Source organism: Ascaphus truei, chromosome 6, assembly GCF_040206685.1.
Source record: "Ascaphus truei isolate aAscTru1 chromosome 6, aAscTru1.hap1, whole genome shotgun sequence".
In the NCBI taxonomy this organism is placed as follows: Eukaryota; Metazoa; Chordata; class Amphibia; order Anura; family Ascaphidae; genus Ascaphus; species Ascaphus truei.
The window spans coordinates 27,611,069-27,637,163 of record NC_134488.1 but is presented as its reverse complement, the minus strand read 5'-3'; the positions used below and the strand labels follow the sequence as shown (position 1 = coordinate 27,637,163).

The 26,095-nt window shown below is 43.9% G+C and overlaps 1 protein-coding gene across 1 annotated transcript; it reads right to left on the bottom strand.

Moving 5' to 3' along the window:
- Positions 1-88: 88 nt before the first annotated feature.
- On the bottom strand, positions 89-25,841 carry LDLRAP1 (low density lipoprotein receptor adaptor protein 1). Its single transcript, XM_075603738.1, has 9 exons — positions 25,303-25,841; positions 15,711-15,853; positions 13,977-14,089; positions 8,871-8,985; positions 7,754-7,826; positions 5,369-5,461; positions 4,962-5,086; positions 4,408-4,442; positions 89-3,004 (listed from the first exon to the last, which is right to left on the bottom strand). The coding sequence occupies exons 1-9, from the start codon at positions 25,385-25,387 to the stop codon at positions 2,863-2,865; spliced, it is 924 nt and encodes a 307-aa protein (XP_075459853.1). The 5' UTR covers positions 25,388-25,841; the 3' UTR covers positions 89-2,862.
- Positions 25,842-26,095: the final 254 nt, after the last annotated feature.

The window sequence follows — 26,095 nt, the reverse complement described above, 5'->3', positions numbered from 1 at the left end:
TTTAACACACACACATTTTTTTAAATAAACTAATTTGTATGGTTGTCAAACGCCGCAGTTGAAGGAAACTACAACACTGGAAACAAGGTATTTCAAACCTAGATTTTAATTCAGGTTTTCATACATGGTCAATAGCATCTTCACAGTAGCTGACACTGGTGTGTGTGTGAACTGTTTACACATCCTACATTTCTTCCCAGCAATTGATAAATCAGTTGCCAAGGGAGGGTTTATATTCATTGCAAAATATGCCGTCTGCCCTTTAAACCAGTGCTAAAGAAAAGCTACACCTTTTAAAGATATCAAGCCAGTTTAAAAAAAAAAAAAAAGAAGTGTATATGAACACGGTATGAGCCATGCAACATTCATTTAGATTAGTGAAAAAGCAGGTTCGTGCTGTAGCTGCAGAAGTCGGGGTGCCAGGGGGGGATCCCTCACAGCTCACCTCTTCCTGCAACATATTGCTTTAGTACTTGGGTTGCAGGAAAACAGCTGAAAACTGTAAGGATCAAGAATCTAATGAGTTACATTAACGCGAGTAGCTGCACCAACGCAGCAATACATTTTAATTTTAAACGCATTGGGCCCGTATTTTGGAACAGATCTAACCCGCCTTTAAATTACGTCAAACGACCATCTCCATTTTATACGTGTAGCATCACAGCTCCCCGAATAAGGCCAGTGCGCTTTCTATATATTGTGCTAAATACGCCCAGGAAGAAGAGTTTGCAAGTCAGCAAGAACGGATCAGCTCACTACCTTGTTTTTCTGCTCTACACGATTTAGTCCCATTGGACACTGCAAAATGCAACGCGGCTTCTTAACCTTGCTGCAGCGAAGGTTAATAAGTCCCAAATTCCTGCCAACTAGCCAATCTGTAAACACCATTTGCATTTTCTATTTGCCTCAAACAAAGTGTCCAGCTCTACCATGCGTTGACCAATGGATATTTCTAAACGTAACCAACGTTGCTAGTTAAAATACTGTATAACATGAATATGCAGAATTCTTACAATGGATCTATATATTTCAATACAGGTTATGTTCAACAAAAAGGGGATTAACATGGAGTAAAAACCACGACTGTACATCTTTAGGCCACTATTTAATACATACAGTTTGCAGAATATATGTACGGGAAACATATGCAGGTGGGCTTTGATTAGTGAAATGATTGTCTTGCATTTAATATAGATATTCAGTGAAAATATCACGTGTCATTATACAGAGTCGGTACAAAAAGGAATACATCTTGAAAGCAGATTTTAAAAATATATCGGTATATAAATATATTTGCTCATCTGTTGCACTTCTGACCCAAGTTTTCCACCCTAAAGTTATTCACCAAGAACGTGCAATCAATGATGGTGATAAAAAATAATAATGCTGCTTTTTATACCATAAAATACCACCCAGGTTTAATACGTTAAAGGTAATTGCAGTTTACACAACACGTTAAGCATTTTCTTATTTAGTGATTGCATTCTTGTTAATATAACAAAAGGAGACTATTCCCACACTCGGGACATGCCATTTGGTTTCAGCAATGCAACACGAACCAAAAGGACAACGTCATAATGCAAGGTTCATTTCAGTGAACAGGTGCAAACAGACTGACAAAAGAAACCTATGTAATGCTGTATGCCAGGGGTGGGCAACCCCAGTCCTCAAGGGCCACCAACAGGACGGGTTAAGGATATCCCCGCTTCAGCACAGGTGTCTGAGGCTCAGTCAGAGCCTCTGATTGAGCCACCTGTGCTGAAGCTGGGATAGCCTTACAATCCAACCTGTCGGTGGCCCTTGACGGGAGTGTCCCACCCATGCTCGAGGCAAAGGTTTTAAACAGGTCGCAGGAATAATTAATTAAACCTCCTATAATACTATACAGGCCCCTAGAAACGAAACACTATGAACACTGGTTTTACACACAAACAAAAAAAGCTAAGGGAGGAGTTTGAGAAGTGAAAGTGTAAACCAAACAGAAGGGAAAATAAAACCCCAAACACTAAGAGTTGAAGTGCAAGAAACCGGTTCTCTTCCACACTTGGTGCTACCATAGTGTCATCACAAAGAGAATTAAATGGTCAGTGAAAGTGATGCAAACCCTCCACCGTATATGATATAAACGTCCCACAGAGGTCCTGTTCCCGTATATAAAACCTCATACAGTAATAAGTGCAGGTATTGGGCAGGTCCACAGCCAAGTGAACCCAAACAGATCCAGCAACCAACCCCAGCAGGAGCCAGCATCGTACTGCAACGGAGCTTGGTTGCCGACTCTAGAACTTGGGGGGGGTGTTCAGTGAAGTGCGATAGTTCATGTCCATCCACATGAATGCGGTGTCGTCAGAGGACTCAACTGCAGCATCGGAATATGACTGGTTGAAACAGTTTGAGACCCGGGCACCGATGTGACTCAGATTCCCTGAAGTGTTTTTGGTCATTAGCTTATTTATTTCGGTTTTTTTTTGCAGTAAAGACATTTTGTCCATGGAGGGCCTGCAATGCTTTGTTATTACCGCTACATGATTTTATCCATTTCAGTACGACAAAGAGATAACGGAATTTTGTTTTCCCCGAATAAAAAAAAAAAAAGTTACGGTGCTGCACCTTCGCATTGGCAAAATGATGCAAGTTAAACCGGCTGATAGTGAAATGTCAAAAAGTTAAACACTGGTCATCTGAAAGATGTAATGTCAGTGGTTTCAGGATATAGAAAAAAAAATAAAAAATGGGTATGATGTTATAGCGTTTGTCTAACACGTTAAATTATTACTTTTCACTGATTGTTTTGGATACCAATAGTCCTTTGTTCTGGTGAATGCATGGGGAAAAATTTTTTTTTGGTAAAGATGTACACAGTCAAAACATAAACAGCTCATCTTCTGCAGGAGTCAGATCCATTTTGTCCCAGTTGGAAGGGGAGAGGCATTCGTCAGTCTGCAGATCATTTGCAGTTAGACCGATGTCCAGAACCTGGGGGTTCGTCCTGGACTCTGCAAGCCTGAAACAGACAAAAGCAGACGTGTGAACACACTGGTTTGTGCGCATCACGCATGGAGATCTCGTCATATCCCGGCAGAAGCAGCTTTGGAAAAGCATCAGCTCCTTGTGACTTGGATAATTTGCCCTATCCCGCACCTTGGAGGAGATTGTAAGGATGTTAGGGACTCGTCAGCCCAGAGCCACAAAAGGGTGGCAAGCTTTAGCAGCCCCTAGGAATGTGACTGGGAGGCATACCGACGCCTGGCACCCCTTTTGTGGATTTAAGCCAAAGTTCTATGCACAGCTCAGAGTACATGGTAAGCCCTGTAGGAACTTTCAGATTTATTTATTTTTTAATTATATTTATGATTGTATATACGTATTTTTTATTGCAGCTGAAGATCCCCCACAAAGAACAGGTCATTTGATACAGAAACAAGGGTTACTTTTGAGATACATTACAACCAAGTCCTTTTAATACTCCCGTAACAAAGCACAAAAAGCCACAATCTTAAGAGTCCACACACTTTGTGAAAGGCTTCAAAATGTGGAACATTAGTCTCAAATCCAAATAGAAAAATAAAACATTTACAGCAAGTATTCATGGCATTGACCGGTAAAACTGAACACACGTTTTTACCGGGTCAGCCAATACTAAACTTTATAATGGCCTTATAATTACCTAAATAGGCACCTTAGAAATCTAATGATTTATCTTCAATTTCCTTTAATAAACTGCACTGATTTGCATCTTTCTGCAAGTCCTTTTCGCATTAAAAAAAATCCACATGCAAAAGTCAGAAGCCAACCAGCAAAATGAAATTTAAGTCAATTAACCCCTTGAGTGCCTCATGATATAGCTGCCCCATTAGGATCTCAAACTCTGGGTGAGACTGCGGTAGTGAGCACATTTACCTTAACACCCATTACATTTAATATAAAGGGCATGTTATTCAAATACATTTTAGGTCTGTTTTAGATTACTCAGGTATCCCGTCTCCCCACATGGAGCACAGGTAAAAAGGTAGATATGTAAATATGCCCTATAGCAATAGTTCTCAACTGCAGTCCTCAAGCCCCTTCAAACATGTCAGGTTCAGGATATCCCTGTTTCAGCACAGGTGGCTCAGAGGCTGTCTTCGACCAATGCTCTTATTGAGCCACCTGGGATATCCTGAAAAAGGATTGCGTTTACCACCTCTGCCCTATACTACACATTGGTCTCGCGCCTGCAAAGATGTGGTATTTTTAATACATAGCTTATTCTTCCTGAATACCACAGACATGCACGATCGTACATTGCAAACCATCAGAAACACCACGTGCCAGGTTTTATTTATTTTAAAGTGTAAGTCACGTACATATAAAAAAAGTAAACATGCAGATTTGAGGATTCACTTAAAAAGGTCTATTTAAGCTTACCTGGAAAATGCTTCGTCAAGCCCATCGTCCAGTTCCTAATTAAAGGAAAGAAAACATTGATTGTCCCATATCAAATATCAGACACTAAGCCCCATATCAAATATCAGACACTAAGCCAACTAAATACATTAGGTTCAAGACAATTTGCTGTACTCCTACACATCTCTTCACCAAACCACCCAACTCCAGTTAGATAACCTAAAGTTATTCCTCTATGCTTACTTGAATACTCCCTGCAGAATCCAGCACCACCCCAATCTGAACATAATTTGCTGCTATAGGACAGGTGAAGATGAGACCTATGAGGTTTGGAAAGCTTGGGAGGCTAATCTTCTATTAAGAACTCAGACTAATGTAGCTACTAGAACATTGAAATGTTTTGGTATACTTCAAAATATTCTACAACGTGTGGGTGTGTGGTGTGTGGTGATATAAATATAATTTGGTAGTATTCGGATTTAGAATATCAAAAATATTCTTGCAATATCCATTACAAAACTAGAATAAAATACATATGTAATACTGTTCTATCTATAGTGGTCAGTTCAACTTACCCACACTAGGTTGTTGTTCTCAGTGGAGTTATTTTGTCTAAATAGGTCTTCCAACGGAGTATCATTGGTGTTTACCAAAGCTTTATGTACGTTGCCTTCATCGACATCCAATAGGTTACCTGTAGCTACAAGATACCAGAAACAAAAGCCGAATAAGTGTGACATTGCTTCATTTCCACTACAAGAAGCGCCATCATTACGGTTGATGGCTTCTGGAACAAACCATGACGTCTTACTTGCAATATACAGAAGTTATAAACAGAAGCATATACATCCAGTGCCACATGGAGTTGGATTTCAGCCAATAGTTTCTACTGCATTTCAAAGTTCACTAAAAGGATAGTAGGTACATGAAACCGTCTCCCAGCAGAGAGTGGCCAGCTAGTGGACACAATTTCTGGACTCACCGCCTTTCAGGCTGACAAGACTTGTTGAGCCTTCGGATTGAGAACTACTAGCCGCTTCTCCATCAGAGCCAGATGTCTCTCGCTTTTCTTTACCTATAATAATAAAAATGTCAAGCATGTCACGGGTACAGTAATTGCTCAGTGATTCTACTCCATGCTCATGTCACTCATTCCTCACCCTTTCAAGCCAATTTCCATACGGCTGCATGCATTGTAGAGTAGAAATTCAGTGCACACAGAAAAATACCACCAGTAGAGAGGGGAAAAGTCACTTGTCCACCACAAAATGGTACACAAGTCTACACACATTCTCATTCTCTTCACAGTAGGTACCAACGTTGTATGATCCCAATTCAATAATAACTAGAGAACAAAGACCCTCAGGGCAGCACTCGTATGTGATAATGTAATGATAAACTTAAAATTACAATGCTTTAATTAGGTTAGTTAAAATAAGTGTCAAAATCGTTGAAATAAATGAACAACTGACAGTGGTAAAACAACACACAAAACAGACAAAAATACACAATACTGAAACTGAAATCTAGGGGGAAGGTAGAGATCCTACCTATCTGCTGATTAGCAGTGATGATCAGTGACTGGATAGTAACCCCCCTGGTTCAGCAATGACAGGGTTAAAAAGCCTGTAAAATAGATACAGGTGACGGTGGACTGACCATGCAAAGGTATATGCCAAAAATGATATGCAAAATATACAGCATTAGAGTGAGAGCTCACTAATGATGTTTTAGCACAGCCACAATAGGCTAAAATGTTGAAATGACTCTGGTCGTGGAGGATCCCTAAATAAAGGGTAAAACAAGCCTAACTATAGGTAGGTAGAATGGTAATCCAAGTGTTAATGGACAGTGTGCACAGGAGCTCACAAAGTGTGGTACTTAGCTCTGGGGCACGGATCTAGTCCGTATCCAGTTATAGCCCCCTAGTTCAAATGTGCCACTAAAACACGTTTATTAAAGCCTCACAACACGCAGAAAACAATAAATGTCTTGGCAAAACACAGAAATAAGTTGTTATCTTGGCTGTCGATAGCCAAGTGCACAAGAGCTTACAAAGTGTAATATTCAGCTCTGGGGCACGGATCTCGTCCGTATCGAGTTATGGCCCCCTAATTCAAATGTGCCACTATAGCAAGTACGATAGCAGGTAGCAGAAACAAAGTGAGCAACCACATATAATTAGCCCACCTTTGAAAAAGCGCCCCAGCGAAACGTGCGTCAGGTGGGAGGCGGCTACAGGACTGACGTCATCACGTGATGACGTTCACATGCCGGGCAGAGGGTGAGAGGCACTGCTAAGTGCCGATGTATGCATGAAGGGATACAATGTCTATATGCAATAGACACTCTGTACTTTATGTGGTGTCGTTAGCTGCCTGCTCAGAATTCAGCAGGTAACTTACATCAGCGTTACTTTACTGCGCAAGCTCTGACGAGGGCTTGGTATATTTGATAGGGGCACGGTGTGTTTATAATTACCCTACCCGGAGTATTCAAGTGTAACTGCTGCTTTATATGTATCCCTTCCTCCCCTCGGCTAATTATAATTCAGTTTGAGTATTGTGTATTTTTGTCTGTTTTGTGTGTTGTGTTACCACTGTCAGTTGTTCATTTATTTCAACGATTTTGACACTTATTTTAACTAACCTAATTAAAGCATTGTAATTTTAAGTTTATCATCATTACATTATCACATACGACGAGTGCTGCCCTGAGGGTCTTTGTTCTGTAGTTATTATCCTGTTCTCTCCCCTTATTGCACCGTTGTTGATTTCACTTTATTATAGGCTGATGCGAGGGTGTCCATCCCCTTCCCTTCCCCATTGTTGTATGATCCCAACTCCCAGCGACCACACAGGTTCCCTCTCTGCCCCACCAGATTTCCAATTACAAATCATTTACAGATGTCCCGGAACCCCCACTCCCTAGATACAGATTGGCTTCACCACTATTGGACACTCCAGTTTAGTTATTGGGGAAGGGGAGCTTCCCCAATACAAATACCAGAAGTCAATTGTCAAAATCAATTGCCACTCGGGTGAACGAACTTCCAGCAGCAAATGGTTAAAATCAACCATAATAAGGCAGGCCCAGTACCACTACTTTAAGCCACCGATTGCAAGTAAAACACACAATTTCAGCTACAGAAAGCGCACGTAACCAAGACCAAAACATGTTTCCATCACAAATCGTATGATCCTAGAATAAAAAGCAATGACTCGAAAAGGCAGTGAGACCCATTCCAAGACTTACTCCAAGGTCATAGAAATGCAGGTGTGTAATGTAAAAACCAAAACAATTTCTTAGCACACAAGCACCGACAAGTCACTAGTTTGAAGCGTTTTCCCAACTGAGGAGTACGTACCATCTTTGGACACTTGCCAAAACTCAAATGCTACCTTGAATGCTTGAGCCACGGTTAATGTAACTGCCTGAGCCTGAAGATAGAAATGAAGATAAAGAACGATTACACACATGCGACAGACACAAGGCAACCTTTTTGAGCTGGGTAACCCCTGAAGGGTTTAAAGCCTCGCAGCATCACAGCTCTGCAGACTGCTCATCTCCTCCATACCTCTATGGCTACACAGCCTCTCCCACACCTCTTAAACATGGACCTGCTCAGCATCATGTGCTGTATGGAGAGCGCAGATCTGTGCCAGGCTGAGAGAGGAGACGCCAAACACAGCCTTCAAATGCCTCCAGGCAGCACAGGACACACCCACTGAGATTTTCTCCCTGGGGCTGTGGCACACAGGGGTCCCCATCCATTTCTCTTTGATTAATAATGCCATGTGTGTTTTTTTTTTGTGTATAGAGGACAAGGAAGGGACAAGGAAGGGACAAGGAAGGGACAAGGAAGGGACAAGGAAGGGACAAGGAAGGGACAAGGAAGGGACAAGGAAGGGACAAGGAAGGGACAAGGAAGGGACAAGGAAGGGACAAGGAAGGGACAAGGAAGGGACAAGGAAGGGACAAGGAAGGGACAAGGAAGGGACAAGGAAGGGACAAGGAAGGGACAAGGAAGGGACAAGGAAGGGACAAGGAAGGGACAAGGAAGGGACAAGGAAGGGACAAGGAAGGGACAAGGAAGGGACAAGGAAGGCAACACATTTGTTTAGAAGTATATTGATACCCATCCATTGCCTATTCTGCTACAATGTGTTCCCCATTGTATACAAATATTAAGCCTGGGTATACCAGCACTTAACTCCAAGCCTGGCCAGATACCCCACTATACACCAGGATTTTAATGTATACCTGTAGGCTACAGAATGGTCAACATTAAATTTTACAGCCGTAACAGCTTGCTCAGATTTGCCATTTGGCTGTAAGGGGATTGGACACAATAAAAATGGTCACGTTAATATAGCGAGGAGCAGAATTACTACACCTGTCACAAGTAAAATATTGTGAACCCCCCGAGCGTCTTACACAGATAATCGCTTCCACTTATTCACAGACGTAGGCGCGTTACTAACCACTTTCCGTTTTGCACAGAGAAACGCATGGCATTCCAGGTGCTCATTCTGCTGGCTTTGAGCAATGTATGCAAACACCTTATCATGCAGCTTGTCAGCTGTGCAATAGGATATCCTGCAGGCACAAAAAGGAAAAGGTTTGTGTATACACAGGGGAGAGAAAAAAATAAAACACAAGTCGCATTATACATATTTTAATAAAGCAGCGATTTTAAAGTAATTAGAAATGGCGCAGACCAGGAAAAGGTTTGATGCAGCATGTTTGGAAACTGCACAGACATTCTGGGAGCCACCAGGGGACTTGTTTCGGGACCAAAACCACCATTTCTTTAAAGATACAAATACTACATCTTCAAGTTATATACCAGTAAATACTGTAATAAAGAGGTGCAGTTTGGCAAGTTCACATTGCTTCTTTGGGTAGAAACACATGAAAGGGAGTCGTTATGAACACAGACTGCCATAAGAGTTAGCCAACCGCCAGAGTCTAACCAACATTTTAGGGGTCTCCCAGACTTCGTCAGCTGGGGGATAGGGTTCCTGGGGATTTTGTATCCGATTGGACAGTGCAAGAGCAGCAGCACCTATCTTTCTGGGAATCATTAACCTTACATGTACCACACCATTAAAAATAAAGGTACATATTAAGGAGTGGCTCAGTGAGTAAAGACACTGACTGGCACAGAGTTTGACGCGGGGGAGCCTGGTTCAATTCCCGGTGTCAGCTCCTTGTGACCTTGGGCAAGTCACTTTATCTCCCTGTGCCTCAGGCGCCAAAGAATAGATTGTGAGCTCCACGGGGCAGGGACCTGTGCCTGCAAAATGTCTCTGTAAAGTGCTGCGTACAACTAGCAGCGTTATACAAGAACATGCTATTATTATTATATTTTTTTACATATAACTTGTGGTCTCAACATAATTCAAATACTGTATATTATCCCTTTTCTCCAAAAAAAAAAAAATGTTCATTCCTTTGGCGTTTGTTCAATTATTGGGTTTTGCTTTTCACAATTGTGCCAATCTGAGCCCATTCATTCAAATACCCCTTCTGCTGGGGTGGTTTCTAAATTGAAACACATGATGACTCGGATTCAGTCTCCTATGGACCATTCAATGTCATTCAAAATCCATCCTGTCTGCTAGAATCCATGGTTCCCCAGACTACTCTGCAATGTTAGTTTGCAAAACGGATTGTGGAGTGTGAGAGCAAGCACATTTAGGGTAAACATTTCATGGATTGAGACACAGCAGAACACAAGTTGGAACATGTAAACATCATGTATCCACGGGTTAGATAATATCGGCTGCACACTCAGGATTTTATTCTATTTCTTAGAATACGCAGATTTCAACTTTCTAATCTTTTTACGGCCCAATAGTCCATGAATAGGTTAATTTAGTAGCTAGGAAAGAACTATACGAATCCAGTTTGAGAGGGTGTGTCAGAACAGCATAGCCCACATCTGTTCTCCATTTTTAACCTCATGTCTGCATTTGCCTGAAGCTTGTAACAGCGTCTAGAAGAATAAATCATTTGGAATGTTTATTTTCAGGATGCAATGCAATCAATGCCCTACATCTCCTTACTCAGGAGGGTCACATCGCGACTAAAAGTAGTAGTTTGTTGTAGCATGTTCGAGTAGGACAGTGTACATCTATAGAGCTCTAGATTTGTAACACGTTACATGATGCTGTATTATACTTTCTAATGGTGTAGTGATGGTTAATAGCCAAGAGATCTTTAGCAAGCAACTAAATTGGCCGACCCTAGTAACATTCATGGTGAGTTCTGTTAACCCCCAATTTGTGCCGACACTGCAATAGAACACAGGAATGTTAAAGTCCCGGCTGGTACAGAGGTGGGAGGAGACTGCGGGGTAAATCCAGGTCAAGAGGGTGTTTTATTCCCATCGGTAGGAAGACACTATGCAAGTCAGACTATTTGGAAAAGCAAACGTTTGGAAAGTGTATTAGGCGTGAACTATTGAACATGGTTGTAGATTAGGGGTGCGGTTGATATAAATGAATAGGACTAAAATGACATTGTAATGAATAGCAAGTCTTGCATGAATTTTAGTACACATACACAAAAAAACAAAAAAACAAACTGGAGACATGTGAAGGACGCAGACCTGTGAGCACAGTTTGCTGGGCATGTGCTGCCAACTACGCTGGGGAAAAAATAAAATAAAAAAAAGCCAGCAAGTAGAAGCTCTAGGGATCCATATAAAAAGAAAAATAAATAAATAAATACAGGAAATAAATGAAGTACTAATTTGCATGTCACTACCCAGAATCCCTGGCTGCAGTTGAAAGCATTGTATGCCGAGATAATGGGGAAAGGCAGGTTTGTGGGCATGTCTGAGACATGAATGTGCTCACAAGTCATGGTCTTCTTTTGATTAATGTGGCCGTTACCCTGTGTTTTACCACGGCTTCAAATACCGGATCAAAATCTACTTTGCCTTCAACAACATTGCCTTTATGGATTAACCCCTAGAGATCTGGGTTATCAGAATCATTACAAATGGTCAGACAGTCAACAGTAGTGTTTACCAGTTCTACCTCCTTGTAACGTTATCCTGGTTCTGTGCGAAAGCTTTTGCAGAGTTAATGACACAGTCTTAGTATCAACGTGAACTAAACACTATTCATATGCACACTGAGAACTGGTGCAATGCATCAAAACTGCCTCAGCTCACACTGTTGTGTGTCTCCTAAATCTCCCCCCACTCTACACACCAAACACCCCCTCTCCCCAACGGCAAGTTAAACCTGAAAATACACCTTTTGAATTAAGCATTCCAATAGCCTGGACTTGATCACTTATCCCAACAGAGGCCCTTACCCACCATTAAGGACAGACACTGCCTTCCACTGCACTTACTCCTGTCACCGGCTGCCACTCACAGTCTGTCATTTGGACTACGCTCTCCAGGCCTATGATCACTTGTAGGTTTGATGCACTTGTATTATAGTTCCTGTTATAAGCAAAAAGGAGGAAGAGAAGTGATTATTCTCCTCAACGCCAGAGTTGGGAGGGACCAACTTCTGGAGCAGAACCATCTGTAAGGAATAAGTGGGAAAGATCAACTCAGTCCTTCTCTTCACCAAACATGCAGAGCACGGCCTTCAGAAACACAGCCATGTCCAAAGCCTGGGTACCAGGTTTGCTCTTGGGATCACAAAGATGTCCGCATGTGACCTATGGTAGGAGACAACTGCTGGACTAATCTGCTCAAGTACCTAATCAAACGGGCTAATCAAAACGGGCCCTTCCACATAGCATTCTGACGTCACGAAAGCCTTTAACCAACCCAGACACACAGATGAAGATCCCTTTTCAAGTATGGATCCCACAAAAATTGGTCCCCATGGCTGCTCCATGACAATAGGAGTGGTGATTCTCAGTAATGGTCCATCAGACCACTTTAGATCAAGGCGGCAGTCAAGCAAGGCTGGCTCATTGCCTCAACACGCTCATCTAGGATTACTTACAATACCCAACCATCTTCCAGTCGTCAAGAAGCTGCTCTACCAAAGAGATGCAAGCCATTTAAAAATTCAACTGACTCAGATCAAGAACCAAGACCACCCCAACTTCAGTGTGCTAACAATATTGTACGGTTTCTAGGCAAAAAATTCCTCAGACAATAGTCGACATCTTTACCAAGGCATACAAGAAAATGGGACAGGTGCCCAACACGCCAGAGACTTGCGTCCAAGCTCTCATTGAACAGTTCCCAGTTCCAACAATTCAGATGCAAGATTAGACCCTGGAGAACGTGGTGTATTTCCTGTAGCTCAGAAGCCAAACTTCAGAGAAGTCAGACTGCTGAAGACATCCAAAATTACTTCAAAAATGTGCAAGGGTAGCCTTTGGTTGCCTGAGGAAATGGGTGTTAGATCAGCACCAAAACAAAAAACGGTCATGAGTCCCACCCTGCTGTACACACAGTGCCGACACGGACAATGCACAGGAGACCACAAGATGTTAAAGTAGTACAAATCAATTTTGTCGCCATAAGGATCTTTGAAACAGTGGGGAAGAGACAGACGCAACAAGACGTTAATGATCTTGCATCTCCATTATAATCACTTATTACACAATTCACCATGGGTTAAAAAAAAAAAAAAAAAAAAAACCACACACCACAACCCTACAAAAACTAGTTACGCTGCCACCATTAGACAATGCTTCATCTTTAACAGACGGGATTACAAATATTTGGACCTGAAGAAAATAGAAACGGTTGTTGCAAGAAATAAAGTTTTGAATCCCTGGAATATTCAATTGCAAATCAAACTACAGCCAGACACAACGGCATTCTCTTCTTGCACAAACTCTGCTTACATGGTTGTTCCTCACTTCTAGAAGGGATGTTATTTGTTTAAAGTTGTGTTATTGTCATCTGTCTGTTTTCACCTCTTCACTACTTATTTTATTCCCTAAAAAGGGATCTTAAAGCCTGAATTAAATATAGCTGCTAAGGCCCCAATTTTTTTTTTTTTTTTTTAAATCTAGTTTTAGACTTGAGGAATATTTTCTGAACGCATCAGGACAGAACCACGGATGTTTGCATGGATAACAGCTTTGTCGATTGGTGAATGAGAGTACTGCAGGATTTGGGATTTTTTAAATGGAGGAAAGAGGATCAGGTCCAGCCACTTGGGATGCCCCTGCAAGGGGTCTAAAACTAACATAAATATCAAGGATGGGTGCGAAGAACCCAAAAAACAAAAAATAAATAAATAATCCAATCAAGGAGCAGAGATATTTTTCATGGAGTCAAAGACACCAAAAATAAAGAGAAATCAATAGGCAACACAAGCTAATTTAATGACAAAGTCATGGTAGCATCTAACAGATCAGTGCAAACTGGCACCTTCATCAGGTGCCTGAACTAAATGCACTTTATTTTTAGTGTGCTTGACTATTTGTTCATGGCCTTTTTAATTAATATTTGTAATAAAGAACGGCAATGAAGATATAAAAAAAAAAAAAGTGTGGTAATCTACATCAAATGGAATTGGGCAAGATAAAAATCAACAATGTGACCTTTAATGATCAATTCCTTCTGAAAGTATTCGCCACAATCCGCGTACCTGTAGATGGAAACGTTCTCGATCAGGTCATTGCTTCCGCTGTCATACAGAATGATTCCTCTGGGGGACACTTTCAGAAGAACTTTCTGCAGTTTCTTTCCACCGGCTTTGGCCTTTATTTAAGGGATTAGAATAAATAAGCAGGTTAAAATCAGTTTGCAATGCAGCTAAATGCATAGATTTACACCATTTCAGATCAATATACTTGTGACGGTAAGGATATTTGGCTACTCTTAATTAAAAGGTTAAGTTCGCCATTACCGCTACCGGTCATCGATAGCTTTTATTTAGGTACATGTTATTGCACTCTTATTCTTAAAGTAGGTAGAAGTTGATGAAGTAATACTGCTGAAATCAGTATACTGTTGAAATGAATATATTACTGAAATAGACTGTGGGGGGTTGGGGGGGTCTCTGGAGAAGGATTGAAGTCGGTGTTCTGTTTCCATTTTGTCTGTTTTCAGTCTCCATTGTGTGTGTAAGAGCGGGTGTGTGGTTTGAATGTGTTTTGCTCACAGTAGATTTACGACTGTGCCTAAAGTAACACCCACTTCCTGGTAACAAGAAGTGTCTGGTTTCTATAGAGAACAGTTTTAATGATCTGTAAAAATGATTGGTTTAAGAATTAAAAGGAGTGGTTGGTATAATCTGCCTGGTAGGGGACGGCACCTTTAAAAAACACATTACTTAACTTTGGTCATCGTTGGGACAGCGACCCCAAATCATGCATAGAAACCAGTGGCCACGCTGTGGCACTTTCTGCACCCACATTCCTAACGGGCGTCAGCGTTACAACGTGTCCGTGTGGAACGGAATGCAGAGAAGGACCTTGTAATCGCAATGCTGTGTCTGTATTGTGACAGGACACCCAGCTCCAGACCGCGCCCCCAGGCGATAACTATGCATGCAACTGACCCCACCGCCGCCAAGGGGACAGGAAACACAACACTGCAGAGAAATGCATCCCAAACCGCTCAGGCACCAAAAGGGGTTAAAATCAAGTCAGTTTGACATGTTGGGATACAGCATCAGAATAGGATTATACATGGACTATAGGAGAGTAACCTGAAGTTGGGCTGGCAGGACCTACACTGGTTTGGAGTGAAGTGTATTTACAGCAACTGCCAGCAATTGGCACCGAGTAAGCAGTACTAAAGTAGTATCAACACAACCATCCAATCAAGCCCGATTAAAAAGGTCACACTACACCTACGTAGCAGGGGGGGGGGGGGGCTGGGTTCAAAGTAGCCGCCAGAGCAACCCTTTTGTAATGACTAATCGTGTCATTGGCTTCCCCAAAACAAGCAGCAGAGATGTGGCGGCTTTCAGGTCTTGGGAAAAATTAGTGGTTGAATTTTAGGTGTCTCTGAATAGGGAAAAGTTTGTAAATTGTGGTTTTTTTTTGTTTTTTTTACATTTAAATATCGGCATGTGGGTGTGCGTTATTTGGTTAACTGTACATGTGCAAATCTGTGGGTGACCCTCAGAGTATTAATGTATATTGTGTGCATATCAATGAGTACATCTGTATGCATCATTGTATTTGTGAGTGTACACAGTGGGGTAAGAGATCAGGTGATTTATGCGAGGTTGACAGCGATAAATGCCAAAAAGATACCATTCAACACTACGGAGGAGAGTCCCGAGTGTTGCAAGGGTATAAGAATGCAGGTTCTCACCCGTCAGCGCCAATGTTATTTATTAAATGAACCCACAAAACCATAACAGACTCACTGTTGCCACAATCCTCTTCACAGCAGCTGCAGATAAGTCCTCTCCCTTCGGCTGTTCCACCAAGGTCATGCCCAAATATTTCAAATGAAATAGCATTCCTTCCAACAGCGTTTCCCTGGTGTCCGTCCAATTCTCTGGCAGTTCTAATACAAAAATATATATATTAAAAAAAGACAAAAGAGTTCACAAAGTGTTATTTCCTTTAAATAAATCTGCCCTGTAAAGGTATTTCAGATCCAGTCCTTACACCAATGCCAACAGGACTCCCAGCATCTTTAATATCTCCCAAGGATACCGGTAGTAAGGTCATTATATTTAGGGTCATGAAACAGTCACTGTTTATCAAGTTCGTACAAAATTCAGGCTGGGCCCCTAGAACAGAGGGGTGCTCATCTAGAGTCCTCAAGACACCGCAACAGGTCAGGTTTTATGGATATCCCAGCTTCAGCACAGGTGGGTCAGACGTTGAATGAGCTTAAAACCCAACCTGTTAGAGGGGGCGGGGGGGGTGTCTTGAGGGTTCAGCAGCAACACAGAAACTACAACTAGCACATAGAAACTAAGACCTTGATGGGCGCATGGACTGTGGCGCGGTCAGATTATAAAGAAGAAGCTGGAGTGGAGAAGAGATTTGCATCCGGCATGAGTCAGTGGCTACAATTAAAGCTGTAGTTCTAGCAATATCCTACAGGTTTTATTTTTTATTTATTTTTTATTTTAATGAATCAGTTCTGTACTATGAGAAAATACTTGCAGCGTATAATAAATTTATATATTTTTTTCCCCCCCAAAACGGCAACTTTAGGATTCATTACCTAATTAATTTCTAGGTCCATCAATTCCAAGCAGTGAGTAGACAAGATATATTACCAGTTCACACCTTTTTCCCCCCATATAGATGGGTATTTTTATGCTGCTATCTGGAAGGGACTTTGCAACAGTTAGTTCTGGAACAGCCACCCCGCTTGTCAAAGCACGAGATCATTTGGGTTTGCCATTAAAACTACAGATCGCTTTGAGCGTTGGCAGAAAAATCTAATTATATTTTAGCTCCAATGTCAACTTCAAAGTTCACATACCCACGCCGACCTCGCTCTCTCCCCCCCCCCACCCCCCCAACCAAATAAACATTTCATTCTCCATCTCTGAGAAGTTGGGATGGAAGGCCCGACTTGCAGGGCGCTATGCAAATTCAGATTGTTCCCTTGGGGAGGGGGAGAAACCAGGACAAAGCGTGGATATGAGCTACTTACAAGCATGTCCTTTGTATGGTACACAGAAGAAAAGGAAAAAAAAAAAAAAATACATTTTATTGTAGATTTTCACATTACAGTTATACATATACAAAAAAGTGTGGAAAACGAGGGGGGGGGGGGGCACATTTGATTATATTGTCAGACTTGCAACTAAATACTTCTGATTCAGGGTTGTACTTTACTGCATATTACTGATGCTCTTAAATACAGGCACATGTATATATATTTTCTAGAGTTCCCTCACGGTACCCATGGAGTTTTAGTGGAGAGTTGCATTACATGTAGGACTGGGGGGGAGAGGTTCAGTCTGGAGACCTTATTCACATGGAGGTCTTAGTGTGTTGAGGCCTGGTTTGCCCGTGTGGAAGAACCAGGCCTGCCAGAGACTTGACCATACATATTGTTAACACCAATGGCCATACGCTGCATCCTTTGGGATTAGACAAAAGGCGATGTCACTGTCCGCAATGGAAGGGTTCTTTATAATAAAGCCAGGAAAAATGTGGCACTTCCTATCTTTAGAGATTTCTGGTAGATACAATATCTACATTGAAGACTGGATCACAACAGCTTTTTTTTTTTAACAAGAACCCAACCCCCCCCCCCCTTCCCCCACATCCACAAGAAAGTATTTATGAGCCTGGAAGGGGACTTTCTTCTCCCCCCCCCTCCCCGAAGGCTGCACAATTAAAAAGCACTTTTCCTGTAGTCTCAATGACCGTGTGATTTTGCATGCAAAGGATTGGATATATTTAGAAAGGTACAAGGTGAAATGCTGACAGAGCATGCGCTCCAGTATTGATCCAGGGAGAGATGTGATCACCGTTCACTGAAGTCAAGGTCTCCCCTCCCCCCCATTGAAACAATAGCACTTAGCCGTGTGCGCCGTCTTCAGTGTAAAAACTCAGCCAGTTCCAATTGGGCCATGTCCCTTTCCAACCCGGACCAGGCTAGTGTTACTCACATTCATTTCCAATGCTCAGGACATCGGCCATAGCACCGTGCCCTGCAAGGGGACGCCATGTGCCCAGATAGATGGGAGAAAAAAAGGCCGAGACCCTTCAACATGCGGAGATACCGCTTCCCAGGGCGGCAGCCGGGGAGTCCCACTCATTTAAGCAAGGATGTGCTCTGTGCCAGCACATGGAAGCCAGCTTCCCAGTATATCGAATAGGTACCTCTGAGACGCAGTCTCCCCTCTCCCTGGAGAAGAGGAGATCAGCTACATTCCAATGAGTGGGATACAAATCTTCTCCAGCACAGGGAAGACACGTCACAGCATACAGAAGAACCTAAATTGAGCATCGCTAATGTGTGTGTCAATAACTGGAGATTTAATTACGCACCAATAATTGCCAAAAAAAAAGGACTTATTGAAGTGCTATGTGGGCGTGACGGTAAAGTTTAATGGAATTACAGGTTACCATAGCAACCCGCTGTATTGATAACCAAACCCCAGTGCATTCTGGGTAATAGTCATGTAGCTACAGAAGGGGTTTTTTTTAATTTGTTTTTTTTTTTAAAAGACCGAAAACTAGGAATTGGCTCAAGCAGCAGATATGTTTACATCCATTGCACCACCACATGTACACTGAGGAACAATACATTACAGGGATTCCATTCAATAAGTGCAACGAACATACAAAATCAGATGAGGCAAGGCAGTCCCTGCCCCAGGCAGCTTACAATCTTACACGAGTCAGGCTGAGAATCCTGAGTTTACAGTATGTGAAGGACTGCTGCCATGGGAGAAAAAAAAAATTGTTATTTTATTATAAAAAAGTGCATTTTTGGTATCAGAAGACAGTTTTTTTTATTCTTCAGCAAGGGATCCGTGTTTAGATTGTTCAATACATTTTTATTTTTTTAAATTAAGGTCATTTTTAAAGCCAAATATTCCTTAACAGCATGTAAATGTGGCTTTAAATGCTAGTAGACTGCGATTCCTCCTCCACACAGTAACATCTAGTTCATGTTGAAACCATGACCTGCCTTAAGAACAGGAAAAGGCAAAGACAAAAATAGAAATCACTTTCCCAAGAGACTTCGTTAAAGGGACAAAAACAATAAAAACACAGCGTGTTAACATTAACAAGTGGTCAGGGGCAGCAGGAGTGTATTGATGCAGGGGAGGATTTTTGCATAGGGCTCTTGAGTTTCTGGCTTGGACAGATTGAGACCCAGGGCAAAAATCCATGGTAAGCTGCGGAATCAGATCGGCCTTAAAATGTCCAGAGGCCTCAGAATAACTGGGAGACTCCCGAAAATTTGGGGTAAACTCAGTAAAGTGTCAGTCTGAGCAAGTGCAGCAGCAGTCAGGTGTGTGTTTAAGTCAGCCTGTTATGCATGTATGCAAATTCATCCCAATGCCACCTAATCATTTTAAGTCCTCCTGACTGAGCTTCAACAGATCAAACTCCCTCCTCCTGCACTTATATCCAAGAGCAGTTCTGGTTCAATCTCAATGCTAGGCAAGCTCAACACAAAGCACACACCATCACTGCTGCAATAATAACTGGACATTCCCATTCAATATGCTGGGCAGGGGCTTCCCAACGCAGGGAAAGGAGACCGACCTTACCCATCACGTCAGGTGTTTTTAAATGAAGGTTTTAGAACGTTCATTTCACCGCCAAATGCCTCGGAGAGTTTACAATGCAGATATCTCATGCGACTGAATTGTCCGACCTCAATTATAGGGACCTTTTATGCGCCTTTGAGATATGTATATCTCCCTCTCTCAGGAATGGGGGTACCTGGAGCAGAATAATGGTACAGCCAGATCATTTCACTTCTGATTGAATTCACGATACACATTAGCTACGTGCGCTGCCATCATTAATCAAACCGTAACATAATTACTTTGTCACTCCGCACTACTGCAGGTAAACGGCTTCTTTGAAAACGGTTATCACCAAAAGACAGGAGATAAAGACAGTAAAAACCCACCAGAGCATTTACCACTGAGACGTTGTTTATATTTTTATTTAATATATTCATGCCAGTCCAAATTGTTTAAAAGCGTTGTCAGTTCCTTTCAACCTATAAAAATAGGCGTCTCTGCCCTGCAATCAAAGTTGGAGTTAAGTAATTTAGACTGTCCAAACCATGGAGAAAATGCCTCGTTCTGTACATGTTAAAGGTTCTGGAAACACTATGGGGGCATGCGTAAATATTTGTATGAAAATACAGAATTAAATAGGAAATGTGGCTGATCTCTTACCTGGGTGGATCCTGTATGTAGGAGACTCCATCCAGTAAGCAATACAAGTGTTAAAAATAAACATTTACAAAATACATTATTACGGAGGAAAAGTGAAAAATAGTTGCAATACCAGTTAACATCCAACAAGAACTTGGCAATGTAATGTAATGGCCTTTCAGAATAAAAATAAATAAAGTCAGACTTAAAGCCTCTAAACATCGCAACAACCAGATACAGTTATTTTTATTTATTTTTAGACACCGAATGCAGGTTTAAAAAATAAAAAACAAGTTGAAGACTTCTCCAAGTGGATAGAAAGGGGGGGGGGGGGGGAAGAGGGAGGGGGGCAGCTGTTTGGATCTAAACTGCATTCATTTGAGCTCCTAGAACCCCCTGCATCAGAGACACCACTGGAGCTGCCGCCGGTACCTCACGGAGATATAAATACCACACACTGGCCAATCGGAAGCTGCGACATAACGCCTTCCTATTGGCTCATATACAGAGAGATTGAAGCTGCCATATTGCTCACCGTGCTGGGGGGGGATGCTACCGCCAGCACCTATGGGAGGCAAGTCTCAGGAAACAGGGTGTCACCGGAAAACCTCCCCCCCCCCCCCCCTTTATAGGTGGGAAGCAGGACACACAAGCCAATAGCAAAGCTTTGGCAAATATGCGAAAATAGTTCTCTGCGCGTCAGAATGCTTTTGCCAATCAAGTGTCACCCACCCCCATCCCATGATGGAGCCAATATAGAGGCAGGCTTTGCCTGTGCAAATTTTGTTTAACACCGACAATCTAGAGTAGTGTCAGACATTCATCCGAGGCCCCCCCAGGAAACCCAGTTATAGGGCCATGGAAAGATTATGGGAAAGGGGGGGTGTGGGGGGGGGGAGCACCGCACAGGCAGCCAGCCAGCCAGAGGAGCAGGTGCCCAGTGGAGGGGGCACCCTGCCAAACCCCTAGAGTTGCCGCCTGGCTTCCAGGTCAGTCCTGGCTCTCCTAAGCCAAGAACCAAAAGTGAACACACTTATAAAAAAAGTGTCAGATTTAGGCAACAAAATAAATAAAGAAGAGGGGGCATCATCCAGATGTGACCCCTTAAACCAGGGGTGTTCGAGATTCTCTGCGGGGAGCGCAGGGGTTTACAGAGGACCCCCGCGCTTCCTGAAAGCATTTAAATTAAATGCCAGGGGAGCGGCCAAGGCCTCTGTAACTTCACTTACCTTGGCTCAGACTGCTTCTGGCGTCAGAATGCCAGAGCCAAGGTAAGGAGGGGAAGGGGGGGAAGGGGGAAGGGAAAAGGGGGGGGGGGAAGGGGGAAGGGAAAAGGGGGGGAGAAAGGGAAAAGGGGGGGAGAAAGGGAAAAGGGGGGGAGAAAGGGAAAAGGGGGGGAGAAAGGGAAAAGGGGGGGAGAAAGGGAAAAGGGGGGGAGAAAGGGAAAAGGGGGGGAGAAAGGGAAAAGGGGGGGAGAAAGGGAAAAGGGGGGGAGAAAGGGAAAAGGGGGGGAGAAAGGGAAAAGGGGGGGAGAAAGGGAAAAGGGGGGGAGAAAGGGAAAAGGGGGGGAGAAAGGGAAAAGGGGGGGAGAAAGGGAAAAGGGGGGGAGAAAGGGAAAAGGGGGGGAGAAAGGGAAAAGGGGGGGAGAAAGGGAAAAGGGGGGGAGAAAGGGAAAAGGGGGGGAGAAAGGGAAAAGGGGGGGAGAAAGGGAAAAAGGGGGGGGGGAGAAAGGGAAAAAGGGGGGAGAAAGGGAAAAAGGGGGGGGGGAGAAAGGGAAAAAGGGGGGGGGGGGAAAGGGAAAAAGGGGGGGGGGAAAGGGAAAAGGGGGGGGGGAAAGGGAAAAGGGGGGGGGAAAGGGAAAAGGGGGGGGGAAAGGGAAAAGGGGGGGGGGGAAGGGAAAAGGGGGGGGGGAAGGGAAAAGGGGGGGGAAAAGGGGGGGGAAAAGGGAAAGGGGGGGGGAAGGGAAAGGGGGGGGGAAGGGAAAGGGGGCAGTTGCAGATGAGGATTGTGGCTTTAAAGAAAAAGAAATATAATGAGACCCCCTTCATGCGGGATTATTTAGGGGCGATTAATCGAACATGGGGACACAAAATAAATAAAAGGCTAGTGGTAGGAGCATGTCATTTGGAACCCGTTTCCTTGTAATATTGGGCAAGCCATAAAATTAGATCGTAAGCTCTTCAGGGTAGGGACAATCTGCTTGGGGGGGGGGTGGAGAACAAAAAAAAAGTACATACAGCACGTATAATAAGGTGGCGTCCATACTGGTTCCGATGGCGCGAGCGACGCCCCTTGCGAGAAATGCAGAACAATGCTCACGGCTGATGCATGGCGAGACCAAGGCTGGGTCCCTGCTAGCGCACGGCGCTTGCGGCGGATACATACGCAAGTCCCCACTCACGGTGTGTGTGGGGGCCCACGCTCAGATAACAAAAAAAACAAACCAGGATATACTTTCCCGCGCGCTCAACTACCCGCAATGTCCCCCCCCTGCGCGCACATGCAGGACACCCGGCGCCCAGCACCAGCAGGGACTCAGCCCGACTTGTTTGTCTTTGTCGCGCGACAGCCCGCTGATGTGCGCGGTTCAGCCAATGAGGGCGAACCGGTCACGTGACATCACAGGCACCAAAACCTGCAGGCCACGGATCTCGGCAAGCACAGGCGCACATAACACTATGTCTGAGGCGCCACACACGTCCTCAAGGGTCACCAACAGGTCAGGTCTTCAGGATATCCCTGCTTCAGCACAGGTGGCTCAGTAAAAGACTGCACCACCTGCGCTGAAGCAGGGATATCCTGAAAACCTGACCTGTTAGTGGCCCTTAAGACTTGGAGTTGCCCACCCATGCAGTATATACCATCTCTCACTGTTTGGGGACATTAAAAAGATATTGGGAGACTAAAAAATCTTGTATAACTACACCATGAAATTAAACCGCTACTAAACATATGCATGCCTGAAATTCCTGGCATTACAGACTGTATAGAGGCCAGCCTTTGTAATCCACACAATTAACCACTGTGTTATATTGAGAAACAAAACATGCAACTACAGAACAGAACGTGTGGGCTGATGTCAGAAAGCAAAGGAATCTTTCCAGTTCAACATATTTAGGACATGCAAGGCACATGCAAGGCACATGCAAGGCACATGCAAGGCACATGCAAGGCACATGCTTTGGCCAGAGAGACCCGTGTCACCGCACATGTGATGGTGAATAGGATGAGAGCTGTAAATAAGTAGGGCCCTCTGCCTGTGCACACCTCCACCTCACTGCGTGTGCAGACACTGTGCCGACATGCGGCTTCCTGCCACCCCACGTCACAGACGCCCAGCAGCAGGCCCGGAGATGGGGGGAAAGAATGTGGCTGGCCGCAGAACGAGTCGGTGCAGCGCTTATCTGTAACAGACACGGCAGTGTCCCCGGGTTGCACAAGGCTTCTTCCTCTGAGCACACCGACAGCGTTACCAACAGTGAGTGGTATATTAAAAACAAAGAAACCACACACGCAGGCGTCTTTGTTTTGCAACCAAGGGGCCCCCCGGAACTGAACAGGGATATTTTCAGCTCTGATTAGAGAGCATGGGTGTCCATCTCCAGTCCTCAAGGGTAACCAACAGGTCAGGTTAAGGATATCCCTGCTTCAGCACAGGTGGCTCAAACAGACAGCTATCCGTGCTGAAGCAGGGATATCCTGAAAACCCGACCTGTTTGTAGCCCTTGACGACTGGGAGTTGGCCGCCCCCGGACAGAGCAACTAACCACGTAGGTTGCCCCTCCCCCCCCCCCCCCCCCCCCACCTTTATGAAGTACATTTCCCCCAGGACTGTGGCTTTAAAACATTTGCAGACTATGACAAATCAAAGCAATTTAGCGAGGGGGGGGGGGGTGTCCAGGTGCTGAAACAGGGATATCCCTTAAAACCAGGACCTGTTGGTGGCCCTTGAGAACTGCAGTTGTCCCACTGCTGCTGTGCAACAAGTAGTTGAGCTTTAAATAAAAAATAAGGTAATATTCCCCTATCCTAGTTCCTATTACAAGCTCAGTCCCCATCATGTTCTAGTCACAATATGCAGTGTGTCAATACACACACACACACACAAAATGAATGTGTTTCTTAAAGAAATTTACAAAAAAATAAGTCAAAAGATACCAATTTATTTAAAAATAAAAAATAAAAAAGATATATGTATCTTTAGAAAGATGAAACACTCCACACAGTCACATTTAATGCTAGTTTCCTGTGAAACATTTTGTTTAGATTTATGCATGTACTGTATGCAAACACACGTTAAAAACAAAGCATTTGATTACCAGGGTGACATTAAAAAAAAAGTTTAAGTGTTTGAAATACACTTGTGCAAGAAAATATGGTTTCAGTCACCTACACTTCATTCCCGTAAGCAATGGGTTAAACAGGACACGGCTATTAGGAAGGACAGACCGATGTCACAGGGCGGTCAGTAAAAAGAGGTGGCATTAATGGACAGAAAAGCACATTATACTGGGGACCATCATTAAAAACAAGCAACCGAGGCATATTTATGCATAACGTTAACCAATGAGTGTATACTGTGATTTTTCCAGGACTGACACTAAGTGACAATGTGTAACACACAATATCAGACAGTGTGCATGTTACACAGGACAATATTCAAGTATTCCGCTGCTGCAGGATACAGCAACATGCCTCTTCAGAATAGTGTGGGGTACACAAAATACAAGCTAACCAGGGGTTAATTCTAGGCCAAGTATTGGCGATATCACTGCTTCAGCACAGGTGGCTCAATCTTTGATATCCACCTGTGCTGAAGCAGGGATATCCCCTGGCCCATTGGTGGTTCTTGAACACACAAACACACACTATGGCAGAAGTGAGCCACATACTAAGGGAAGGACCCAACAAGAGAAAGACCACCAAGAGACTTTATAAGCAGGGTGGGGCTACAATACCCCCTTAACAACAGACTACAGGAACACACACACCATAAAAAAAAAAAAAAAAAAAAAAAAAAAAAGGAAGAAGGAAGGACAGTGGTCCCACTCCTTACCTACCCTACACACACACACACACCCCAAGGTTTGTGTACACCCACACAACACACGCACAGTTTGTAGGACACACTTACTCTTGTGCCGGCCTCCTCCCCAGGACTGCTTGGCTATGCTGGGGCTCCTGATGATCGCCCTCCCTGCGGACTTTAACGCATCCATCCCCTAACCCCCCCTGAGCAGCCCCCTCTGTGCCCTGCAAGCAGCCCCCTCTGTGCCCTGCAAGCAGCCCTCACTGTGCCCTGCAAGCAGCCCCCTCTGTGCCCTGCAAGCAGCCCTCACTGTGCCCTGCAAGCAGCCCTCACTGTGCCCTGCAAGCAGCCCCCTCTGTGCCCTGCAAGCAGCCCCCTCACTGTGCCCTGCAAGCAGCCCCCTCACTGTGCCCTGCAAGCAGCCCCCTCACTGTGCCCTGCAAGCAGCCCCCTCACTGTGCCCTGCAAGCAGCCCCCTCACTGTGCCCTGCAAGCAGCCCCCTCACTGTGCCCTGCAAGCAGCCCCCTCACTGTGCCCTGCAAGCAGCCCCCTCACTGTGCCCTGCAAGCAGCCCTCACACTGCAACAAGTTCCCAGCAAGTCCTGCTAATAACTTTCCCCTCTCCCTCCTCCCCACTGGCAGAGAGGGCGATGAATGATCACGTCTGTGGGGAGGGAGGTGATATTTATGTAAATATGACCATTTCTTCCCCCTGCTGGGACACTCCCCTACCCCAAAGCTGCATCCCAACCTTATTATTAAAGGGACAACAAACCTACTAACTGCATGGGCAGGGCCAGGGTTTATTTGGGTGATTTATTCCTTACACCTATAAGTATTATATATATATATATATATATATATATATATATATATATATATATATATATATATATA